The sequence below is a fragment of the Motacilla alba genome, chromosome 4, assembly GCF_015832195.1.
Source record: "Motacilla alba alba isolate MOTALB_02 chromosome 4, Motacilla_alba_V1.0_pri, whole genome shotgun sequence".
Classification (NCBI taxonomy): domain Eukaryota; kingdom Metazoa; phylum Chordata; class Aves; order Passeriformes; family Motacillidae; genus Motacilla; species Motacilla alba.
This window is the reverse complement of record NC_052019.1, coordinates 17,183,524-17,195,767: the sequence shown is the minus strand read 5'-3', so window position 1 is coordinate 17,195,767 and position 12,244 is coordinate 17,183,524. Positions and strand designations below refer to the sequence as shown.

General features: G+C 39.6%; 1 protein-coding gene across 1 annotated transcript in view; it reads left to right on the top strand.

The window, feature by feature from the left end:
- Nucleotides 1–735: 735 nt before the first annotated feature.
- The window catches only part of ADGRA3 (adhesion G protein-coupled receptor A3), a 51,383-nt gene continuing 39,874 nt past the window's right edge, over nucleotides 736–12,244 (top strand). Inside the window, exon 1 of the mRNA XM_038135569.1 lies at nucleotides 736–1,001. Within this exon, the coding sequence (XP_037991497.1) occupies nucleotides 736–1,001 (266 nt within the window). The remainder of the gene's footprint in view (nucleotides 1,002–12,244) is intronic.

The following is a 12,244-nucleotide window of genomic DNA, read 5'->3' as shown; positions in this document are numbered from 1 at the left end:
TTATAGTTGAGATAAATTATATTCAAATAACTTTTGGCTATCAAGTGGGAATAACTGGTTACCTCATCTTACAGGGCCAATTTGAGGGAAAATGTTTTTAAGTACTATTTGCTTGGTGTTATGAATTTTGAAGCCATTCGGCACCTAGGCAGGGGATTATCTTTCCTCAATGAAGCAAGAACAGCAAGTCCTCCTTGCAAGACTAAGGAACTGGGAGCAGGAGGACAAGAGCCAAGCCATGGATGCAGAGGAGAGGGAATCCAAAGCGTTTTATGGAGGAGGACAGGGGTCACGGAGAGTCCCAGAGCCCACAGGGCTGCAGCAAGCGACAGCGCACACGCTGGGTCCATGAGGGCACGGCCACCACAGAAGCGCCCCCGACCCGGCGCCCCCGGCCGCGGCCCCCGCCCTGCGCGGCGCATGCGCAGGGGCACGGCAGCCAGCGCAGCGCTTGCGCAGTGGGGCCGCGGCCCGGCGGGCGCGCGCGGTGCCGCGGGGTCCGGCCCCGGCGGGAGGCGGCGCTGCTGCCGCCGCGCTCGGCCCGACCCGCGCCACACAAAGGCGGCCGCGGCCGCTCGGCTCCCGCCCGCCCGCCGCTCCCTCGGCTCCGCATGGCGGCGGCGCCGCCCCCGCGAGGCTAGGCCCGGGCGGACCGGAGCCCCCTCCTTCCCTCCCTCTCTCCGGCTTCTCCCGCCCGGTCCGGAGGAGCGGAGCAGGGTCCGGCGCGGCCCCGCCATGCTGCCCCCGGGCCGCCGCGCTCTCTGCCGCCCGCCGCGCCGCCGCCGCCGCACGGCGCGGTTCGTGCCCGCGCTGCTGCTGCTGCTGGCGGTGCTGGGCGGCGGCGGGGCCGCGCTGCCTCCGGGCTGCAAGTACGACGGGCGTCCCAAGAGCGCCGGCAAAGCGGCGGCCGGCGGCCCGGCGGAGGTGAAGGTAGTTTGTAGCAACCTGGAACTCGCTCAGGTCCTGCCTCCCGAGGCGCTGCCCAACCGCACGGTCACCCTGTGAGTACCGTCCCCGCGGGGGGGTGGGCAGCCTCGGTGCGACGTGGACGGGGCGGAGGGGGAGTGGGAGCGCCGGTCTGGGGTAAAATGGGGTGAGCTGGGGGGGAGTGGGAGAGTAGGTGCCTCCCTTCGACTGCTGGAGTAAGCCCCGGGAGCGGATGTAATTTTCATGCTTTCCGGTAGTTTCCCGGGGTGGTCATTTTTGAAGGGGGCCAAGTGTCCCGTAACTCACCGGTGGGGAGGCACCGTCCCGTGGCGCTCACCCCGCGGGACAGCATCCCCAGCTCTCCCTCCTTCATCCCTCAGTAGGCGGGCTGTTTCTGTGCAGCGGCAATTCCTGCTTATCCATTTGAATAACAAGTTTCAAACAGGATATGCAACTTAATCCAAAGTAAAAAGTATGTTGCCACTTACTTTAGACATAAGTGTGCACGTGTAAAGAGAGGCTTTGCAAGTTGTTTTCCTTCCTGGGACATGACTCTAGCAAAGAAGTTCATAAAATGGTTTGGATTGGAAGGGAGATCTCCAGATCAGCTGATCCAATCCCTCTGGCATGGGTAAGATCGCTCAGCACCGGATCTCATCCGTGGGTGGTCCCAAAAGTGAAAGAAACCCTTGCCCTTTCTTTAGAGAGGCTTATTGTGCCTGTGCTGCCATGGGAAGACTCGAGTGAAACCAAGTAGTGTGCAAGAAAGTCAGTGAAAAGGAACTGAAATACGGGGTCTAGTTCAAGATATTTATCTACTTAACTGGAAATCGCAGGTTTGAAAGATCTACCCAGAACCCGACATTTAAAAAGTACAGAATGTGCTGTCATGAGAACAATCTGCTGCTTTTGTGAACACGGCCAGCACTGAAACACCAAGGAACGGTGTTCTTCCAGGAGTCTTAGCGAGGTGTGAACCCAGCAGATGCATGGACCTGGACCTGTGAGAAAAGGGAAAGCAAAAAATGGGAGCTAAATAAGGCTAAAGTAGTTGTTCTTACTTGAATGGCTGCGAGGGTTCAGACAATAATTCCAAGTTACTTGTGAGAAATGATTATAAATGTTCCTACTTGAAGTTTCTGAAGTAGAAAACAAGACAAAAAGTAGAAGTGGTGGTAGTTTGATCAACAAATCTCTTTTAGTCTTTTGTTAGCCTCAAATGCTTTGCAGCTGATTAAATGTTATGAGTATGGTATTATCCATAAAAATTTTGATATATAAGTAGATGTTAGTATGGTTGATGTGCTGAAGTTCACTGTAGGGTTCTTTTGGTTCAAAAAACTTGGATCACAGCTATGATTGCTGTGAAAGACAAGCAGATACCAAACACAGCAGCCTTGCTGTGAGTGGATCTTTTTTCATCATCATCATTGTAGTGACAGAAGAATTTGGAAGAATGGTTCATCTTTCATCTTGATTTTCATACTCCTTCAATATCTAGAGCATATCTTCATACACTAATTAGTAGTTTTCAATTAACCAGCCTTTGAAGTTTATAACAACTTCTGAAACATTTTTCTGATTTGAACTTTCTAGTAGACATAGCAAGAAACAGTGTCATTTTTCATTGTTATTTGTAGGAAATATCATAACTGTGTTGATACAATTTAATGATTCATAAACTTCAAAATTTTGCTTAAATATTAACCAAGGATTATTAAACCAGTTACCTTCTTTTCCCAAACCTAGCTGTTGTGTTCAGGTTCAGAATCTTGCATGTTTGTTGACTCTTGAGGCATGGCTCTCCATTCTCTCAGAAGTTTTTTGTTTTGTTCTGGTTTGGTTTTTTTTTTTTTTAATTATTATTACCAAACCCATGTTAACATAGATTGAAAGTGTTGGTGATGTGTGGGGTTTGTCACCAAATGCCACTTCACTAACATGTTGATTAGTAGTGACTGGATTAATTGCTACCTGATCTTTTGCCAAAAATGTTTTTTTTCCCCAAGCTGATACTTAAAATTGCAGCACTTGGTGAACAATTGACTGATTAGAGTCAAACTGCCCTGAGTTATCTTGATTCTTGTGGGATTCATCTATTAAGATAAGTACTACTTCTGTTAGATCTTTTTGGATTATTGGATCACTGCAGAGATATGTAGCTGAAAATAGATCACTTTTGTGTATAACAGCTGCATTTTAATTCAGTTAATTTTCTTTTATGTTTTATATTTTGCACAAACCCGTTTTAAATATAACGACCTATATAGTTTTATATAACTTCTTTTTTGAATGATTTAGAAATGATGTAAATAAAGTGATTATATGCATTTTGGAAATACTGATTTGTTCCTTATCACTGGTCAAGTTCTTAGATTTTCATCAGATTAGCTACTATGCCTTTAGCATTTACCATTTCTTTTTTCCCAGTGAAATACTTTTGAGGACAATAGTCTCTAGAAAGTGAGAGAATAATTGAGAAATGGTGGAAGTTAGGGTAAGCGAGTAGCATCTGAGGATGCTGGCCAGGTTCCTTCATTCTTGCACACCACTGTAGTTAGTGGTTTATGATGATACACGTTGGGCAAGGTCACTTAATTTACAAGTTGGGCAAGGTCACTTAATTTGTATTTGCCACAAAACATGTTATTGTCCCAGTAATTTAGGTCAGTATGCTGAGAATCTTCAGACAATTCAGAAAAAAAAATCCTTATTTGATTTCAACTGGTAAGAGATAATGTAAGTTTTTTTCATGACTGAGGAAGAAAAGCAGACACGGTTGTTTCATGATTGAGGAAGAAAAGCAGACATATTAAAGAATGGAACCATGTTTATGGGAGAGTAAGTAATGTGTAGAATTTCTGGCAGTACTGTAAATTGGTTTTCCTTTACGATTCAGGTAGAACTAGCTGTTGCTTTATGGGGCACTTAGGTCAAATTCCAAGGTGAATTCAAGTTCATTTGTTTCTAAGGAAGAGACTTTTTTTCTTAGCATTATATAATAACACCTGATTTGGATGCAAATGAAGGGTGTATCTACATGAACACCATTGCTTGCTTTGACGTTTGTAGGTTAAGCACACAGATGAGATGCTTTTGGTTTGAATATACCAAAACAGGGTGAATGTAACTGTGGTTTGTCTGCCATGCTCTTTATTTCAGTAGGTATTGAAGCCATTGCCATGTTGGACATTTAAGTGAGGAATGCACTGTACTCTTGTAATAGAAAGAAACCTGAGATAAAATATCTGTTGCTGTTGTGTTTCTTGGTGCAAATTCAAATGATGATGGTGGATACTTGTTTGAACTTATTGGCTATTAGCCATTACTTTCTTTTTTGGAAGAGAATGTGTCCACTGAAGACCAGCCCATGAAACTTATTTGTTGAGAATATTATTTACCTGTTACATGTGTTGTTAGAACAGGAATCTAAATAAACAAAGGAAAAGCATATGTACTCAGTAAAGAATTGCATTTCTGGATCAGGAGGCTTACTGCTCTGCAAACAACTTTGCTTAAGCACATATCCTTATAGGAGCATAGGAGTATCAGTGTTTGCACTTAAAGTGTTAGGATTTACAAGCCAGAGTATTTGCCTGGGTTAATGTTCAGAGCTTTTCAAAGATATGTTTAACTGGATTGCTGTTAGGAAACATCTTAAAATGTTACAGCTTTCATCCAGCTCCTAAATTAAATCACATCAAATTACATCCATTAAGCTCATATGCATACGTACTTGGACTTCCACATATCTGTGCATTTTTTCGATTTATGACACCAATTTAAATTTCAAAAGTTTCAAAGCAAAATGTCACTGATATTGCAAGAAGCCATTTGTATTGCAGTGTGTTATTACATTGTGTCTGAGTCATGTAATTTAAATATCCTCTGTGGAAGTGTGTCTCTTTTAATGTACATTTCTATTTACTAACTTGACAGTACTCTTGGTAGCTATTGGTTTGGGTTTGGTTTTGTTGTTAGTTTGTTGGTTTTTTTTTTTGGAATACTGAATTTTAGACTGCTAAAGTGCTCAGTACTAATAATTTGGGCAGTGATAACATTTTTGAAGGTACGAGGTACTAAATAATCCCCATTAAAACTTAAAATTTTCTTTGACCAGTGGATACACAGGCTGTGCAAAATGCATCTTACTTATGAACACAAGGCAGTACAGAGATAGTTCGTGAGAACTGTAGCCACAGTGTACTAATTCACAAGTACATGTACATGCCTCTTTATCAGTGACATCTGACTCCTAAAAATCCTTGATGTGTAATTTACTGATAGGCTCGTGTTCTATACTTCTGTCAGATTTTGTGTATCTTTTACCTTGTTCAGAAGAGAACTAATTTCGTGCTTTTCTGTATGCACTTTTCCAACATGGATTTGTTGCTGTGTGCTTGTTGTAGGATATTGAGTACACGTAATATTCTCTTATTATGTGCACTTTTGTATGTATTTGAGTATTGCAAGAAAATTCTCATGTCACAATATGAACAGTGTTTTCTTCTAAATTGCCATATTTAGTTCTATCTGAAAAATTATTCAGCTTTGGAAGACATCATGTTGCATGGTTTATATGTGTCCACTGGGATACACTGCCAAGATTGAATAGTGTTTTCCTATTTCAAGAAGTGCTGCAGTAATGACTTTAACATACATGGTGGTTTTGTAACTGGCAATAGTCTTCATGCGATCTTGTATTCAATTATTATATTGATTCATATTTCTTTTTAATAAAAAAGTACTCTTCTGTATAAGCATTTTAAAATTCTTTTATGTGCCTTTCTCAATGAGATTATTTTACTTTTGATTAAATACATGAGATAATTATAAATACGGCTTCTGTACCACAGATAGAACTGTAGCAGTTGTTACAAGCCTGGGGCTCAGGTTTTGCATCAGAGCTATGTATTGGTTACTGTAGAATTGAAAATAAGGAAGAAGGACAGAGCTAAGTTCTGCATAACTCTGGAGAGCAAATGTAAGTTTTTGTAGTGGAACTTTTTTTTTTTTTTTAATTCTTGGAGCTACCAAATTAATGTAAAATTGCCCAATACCTTTGTTCCTAAGTAGATACCCATTTTAGCAATGCTCTTCATGTGTTCATTAGCCCTTCAATTAGCCCTAAAATGACTATTAAATGTTGAATGTGTTATGCTGTTTCTAGCCTCAAGAAGACAGATTTGAATCTTCATAATTAATACTTTTTTATTTTATTGTTGTCTTTTTTTGATCGGTATTATTCTTGGGTTTGCTTCAGAACTGCAAAATACTGCAATTTTTTTGGTTTTATTTAATGCCAAGAGTAAAAGAATTGAACTAGAATTTGTGCTGCAGTGATGAAGAACGAATAACTTCTTATGTCTCTATGCCTGGAGTTTGCTCATTTTTCAGAGGTTATTTTTGAAATTTAAAACAACTATGGATGTGCAAGTTTAGATTTTTTCAGAATTTAATGGTTCCCATATGTACTTTGCATGGGCCAGATATGTTGCAGGTTCATGGACTTGTCATTACTGCCTTATATAGTCCATCTTCACCATTACAGTCTATAATTTTTGAATCTGCTTGGTTTAAATGCATTTTTTTGTACTATTAGTTAATCCATGAAGAGTAAAAACAGTTGAGCATGTCTTTTCATCAGTGATAAACCGTTCAAGAACGTCAGTCACATAAAGTATGTTTTTGTGAGTTTTGCTTTCTGTAGTTAGATAAATAATGAATTTTAAATTTATTTTTTTAAATTATATAATCTATGAAATGTCTCTAGTCTTTACCTAGTATACAGCTGAGAATTTAATTTTCCCCTTGTGTTCACTGTTTGGGTGTTAGGCAGTGAAACATGCAATGCCTTGTGGCTCTTAGAGTGCTAGAGATCCTATCCCCAGTACTAATTACTGTTTATGTGGATCACTGTGTTGTGGCTGATCCTTGTGCTCTGCCACAGGGCATGTCCCGAGGTGGGGACAGCGCTGTCCCACAGATCTCCAGGCTGCCCTGGGGCCAGGGCACTGCAGTGCAGAGCTTTTGGATCCCCAGGGAGCAGACTGCCTGCTTTGGTTTTGTGTGTGATCCAAGCTGGTCAGCCATTTTTGGCTGGGCTGCAGTTTTCACTTCTGGAGTAGGAACTTAACCTTTTTGGTAAGACAGACCAAAAGCTTTTTGTGGGGAGGGAAGAAACACAAACATAATGGATGCAAACTGATGAAAGACGTTGCAGAAATAGGCAGCTTAATTCCACAGTTCTTTCTGCACTGGACAGTGTGTTCTAGGATTCATCCAGACTCCAGGTGGCTGAGGGCTGTGCTGTGTTTGGGTGTTTTGTCTAAAAGTACAATCTGTGCCCTCTGCTACATCACTTTGGTCTAGGGAAAGAAGGTGCTTTGAGGTAGGGGGAGGGAGGTTGGAGTCTAGAGTGAATAAACATAGAAAGATTGGATTAAGAGGTGGAGGCTATTGCTGGGAGTTGGGATGGAAGTGTGGGTTTCTCTGAATGGATGTGTCAGTTATGGAGGTGGGAAACCAGAAAACTTAAGAGGGAATAAAGGCAGAGCAAATAAGGTACTGAAGGCTGAGTGTAAACTGGCTTGATGTGAGATCAGCAACATTCTTGGAAATTCAGCAGCTACCCCCAAAATCACTAGACATGATTGATATCTCTATGCCAGTAAGAAAAGATGGGTCATATAAGGCATGGTAGTGGTATAACACGGTCCAGGAAAGTTCTGGTGCTGTCCACATGATGTGCTGTTTCCATCTGAGCTGTTTCTGTCAGATACAGCAGCTCCTTATTAGCTTTCCCATGTTGTTATAGAGTATGTTTTACCTTGAAACTGAGTATCAGACAGAGGTTTTGCAAGTTACGCTTAGGTTTCTAAAAGTGTCCTGCCAGACATTCTGGACAATTTATTCCAATACTCAAGACTGTTGTTTTAGGATAACAGCCTCTGGTGTTAACAGGACTTTTAAGCAATTCTCAAATTATTTGTGTGCTGATTGGCTCATTGATGTTTCTGTGGGTTGCAGTGACCTGAGTTATGGCTGTGTGCTGCAGATCCCCTTCAACCTCTCTTCCTGCTTCTGACACAGGCATGATGAGATGCAAGGGCTGAGGAAAGAAGATCTCCCCCTCTGTGTGGGGAAGGTTGCATCAGCATCCAGCTGTCGGTAAAACCGTAGCCTAAACTGGAGCTGGGATGTTTGTGGGTTTTTTCCCTCCCCTCCCTGGCTGCAGTACTAGCATTTGTCTGGCTCCATGCCTAGTCAGTTCAGGGAGCTAAGCGATCCAAAAACTGTTTACTTCTGTAGGATTAGGATATAAATTTTTGTAAATGTATCTTTGTGTGCCAGCAGCTGACAGGAAGTGCTTGTTAACGTGTCTAGACAAAGCACTTTCATAGAGAGCAGGTACGCCTGGTAGGAAATGTGAATACATGAGAGACTGGGTGTGACAGTCTATGTTCTAATTAGTATTACTGTGGTATGACACAGATTAATTTATTTGCCATATTAATTTATTTGCCATAGCAGCTAAAGTTAGAAGTGGCTGGCAAGGCATCCCTGTGTGGTGTTTTGTGTGAAGTAAGTTATTCTTGCATGTATGGATGGATTTTTTTGGGGTCAGGTACTGAACTGCAAATCAATGGTAATCCTAAAAATTATGCAGCTGATGGCTAAGTGGGAAAATCAGGAGGGAGCTGAAGTTAGTAAACCAAGACAGTTATTACAGAAAAAGTTGATCATGATATCTTAAAATAATGCAGGTGGTACAGATCTGACCAGTGGGGCGAGAGGCTTGGAGGGAGCTTTCTAGAATGAAGTGGTTACAAGGGTTAGATTTCCAGTGCTTTCTATTTGCTTTAGAAATGGCGACGCAGAGTTAATGTTGGAAGAGATAGGGCATAGCTGTGTCCTCTGAATTTTGTCCTTGGTAGGCTTTTAAACCTGGCATAAGTATAAGAAAGAAAGTAAAATTTGGTTGGTAATTTTGTAATTTTGTAATTTTGTAATTTCACAAGAATTTATTTTGAAATTATTATGATTTTCAGCAACGCTGCTGCTCATTTTTGCATTCTGGTTTGCCCCTCTGTTCCGTCCTTTTCTAAGATGGTTTTTTTTTTTTTGGTGCTTTTACATAGAAAACTTGCTGTGTTGTTCCAGTGATTGGCACTCTATTTCACTAGAAATAATTTCTGTCCTTAAGAACAGTTTGTTTTTAATGAAAAGCAATAAATAAAGCGTGTTGCTGCATACTGAATATCAAGGAAAAAATTCTTTAATGGCACTGCACAGTGAGTATCGCTGCTTGAACGATCCAGGGATTGTGTAGGAAAAATTAGATTCCTCATTAGATTATATAAATTTAGCACTTTACCAGTTAAAAATGGAACAGTATAAGTAGACAGAGTTTTAATTCTGTAATTTCATTACTTCGGAGAGGTTTAGTTTACAATTTTAATAACCTTTAATCTGCATAATAATGAAATATTTCAGGAAATCTTTTATCTGTTGCAAACTTCTATTTTGCAACTGTTTCATTGCTAAGCTTCTTTAATTATAATGTTTTTGTTAAATTGGAAAATATTGTCTCTTTTTGTTAGAGTTTTGGAATTATTAATAGGTCTTTCTCTGTATAAAGCTTATGGAGTGCTTTCATTTCAGAGTTACTTTTAAGCAAGTACTGTTCATGTTCTGTTCAGTCTAGGTTTCAGGGTTTCTTTTGCTTTAATATCAGTAACTCACTAAAAGGCAAAATACTAACTGTTGAAAAATACTGGGTTTATATCCTTGTTAAATCACAGTTTCTACAAGATAAACTTTGAGAAATGTGTTTCTTTTTTCATGTTCACGACTTTCAGCAGAAAGCCTTTTTCTTGGTTGTTTGCAGATGGTTATTTTAATCTGACTCTTGCTGGTGGCCACTTTCCCAGTTCTTAGAGTATGCAGTCACCATAAATTGATCTGATTTATTATCTATTTCCTGGCTTTCCATTTGAGTCTTTTAAAATGTGTTTTGGAAGCTACTTCAGTGTTCAGCTAGCAGTTACACTGTTGCCCAGGCTTCATACAGGCTTCTTGGTGGTCATTTTGACTGTTTGGTAATAGTGTTAATGGATGTGTGTGTGTTTCAATAATATTCTCTGGATCAGTATTCATTTGTGATGTTAGGAGGTGCATTCTAAATCACTGTCTAATTGACTGCTGTCCTAGTGATAGTTGTTTTATAGCTGACAAGCCAAAATGGTTTCACAGAACAAAACCTTTTCTACTCAGTGCATTCTAATGGTAGAAATGGAACCAGCCATGATTTTGTTCCCCCTCATTATGAGGAAGGATAGTTAATCCATCATCTTTGGAACCTATTGCTAAAATTCCTCATAGTACAAAGAACAGACTTTGGGTTTGACTGCATTTATGTTTTGCATGCTGAGCATCTACTGCTAAAGCTCTCGCCAATAAGTTAATAGTCATAGTTGAGTTTCTTTGCAGTTTTGCTGAAGTTGTCTGCCAGTTTATGGAGCAAAATGGAAAATGGGATTTTGATCCAAGCTATATTCAACAAAGAAACATTTCAGCAATGTTCTTGGAATAGGTGAAAAGCTGGGGAGAGTTGAGGGGGTTTGAGGGGTTTGGTGCATTTCTTTTCTTGAGGTACATTGTTTCAGATTACTTCTTGGTCTCTCAGACCTTCTGCTCAGAGGAAGAGGGAAATGCTTTCTTGTAAGGTGACTTGAGATGTCCATAATTCTTTCTAGAACCTATTTTTCAGCTGCTTTTTCTTCCAGGTTTTTTTAGTGTTAATTCCCATAGCCATGCTTTTTTTAACACAGGAACTATCATTGCCTGTGCTAGTTTCACATTTTATTTTCTGATATATAAGTGTTGGACAAGCAAAATGCATTTGTTCCAATCAGATGTTGTTGATTATTTAAAAGAAAAGAAAATAGAAATCTCATATGGAGCTCATAGGAAATAGGGAGCAACAGTGATGTTGGGCTGTGGCAACTCCTTCGTGAATCTTCAGTGACATCATTTATGTTTCCAAGTCATTTGTTAAAGAGTTGAATAAGCTGGGGATGAGTGCAGCTCTCATCTCAATGGTAGCTCTCTACTGTTTTTTCTTCAGACTTCTTAATGATGGAAAAGTTAGCATATTTTTAGAATTACTTGCCTCTTTGGAAAAAATTATGGTCTTAAACTAGTAACTTAGAATTATTATTGATCACAAATAATATCCTCTACCTAAGTGGTACATAATAGTCCATCATTTCATTGTACACTAGTGCACAGAAACTGTGAAAGTGACTATAAAACATCTACTTCGAGGTGGATGCTTTATTACATTTTGTCTTCTTATGCCACATCTCTTAATACTTCCAATAATGTATAGACTATGTATTAATAGCAAGTTTAAAACTGCATTTTTTTAAGATTACACAACATTTTTGGGTGATGAAGTGTTTTAAATTATATGGACTCTTGTAAAATCTATCATTTATTCTACTAAACCTTTATGGCTGAACAACTAACAGCCTCTGCAGAGAAAATACTTAATCAGTCTGACTGTAATTTGTAAATCACACTCAAGAGAGAAATTTACCTTGTACCCAGATATTCAGAGGCATCTACGTCAGGCCTGGTTTTTTATAGGCAATGCCAGAAAAACTTTTTTTTTACTTACAGAACTGTTATTTTTATTTAGTCTAAATTTAGTTCAGTCAGTTATAGCTACTTTTCAAGTGGTTCCAGCTCCATTTTGAACAACTTATTTTTCTGGAAAAAACACAGATGTATCAATAAATCTTTAGATGAAGTAAATTGTAACTAAGATGCAATTTAATTTCTGTTCTACCAAGGATTGTAATTTGCTTGCTTGTGTTGATTTAGAACAATGTTTGCTTGTGAACATCATTGGGTTTTTTTTCCTTAATTTCTCCTGAAGTCTGGAATTTGTATGCATTTTTTTCTTGCTGCTGCTGTTATGCCTTATGTTCAGTTTGTATTAACTATTATTGATTTTTATAAGCTCCTTCATTTACTTCTTTATATATTATTACTATTTTTCTTCATGCATACATTTCTGAAACCAGGAAGGATGTTAAGTTAGAGGTGTAGTTTACTTGGTTTACTGGTGAATGTATCTGGTACCTACCATTTTTACAAATAATATGTGTTATTTAGGTTGAAACCTAACCTTAGGTTGAAACCTTTTTCTCTTTGAGTAGAAGGGGAAGTAGTTTCAAAGACTTTAAGATGTGTAATTTCAATGCTTCAGGTTAAATTTTACTAGTTTTGTGGGCATTCCAATTTGTAG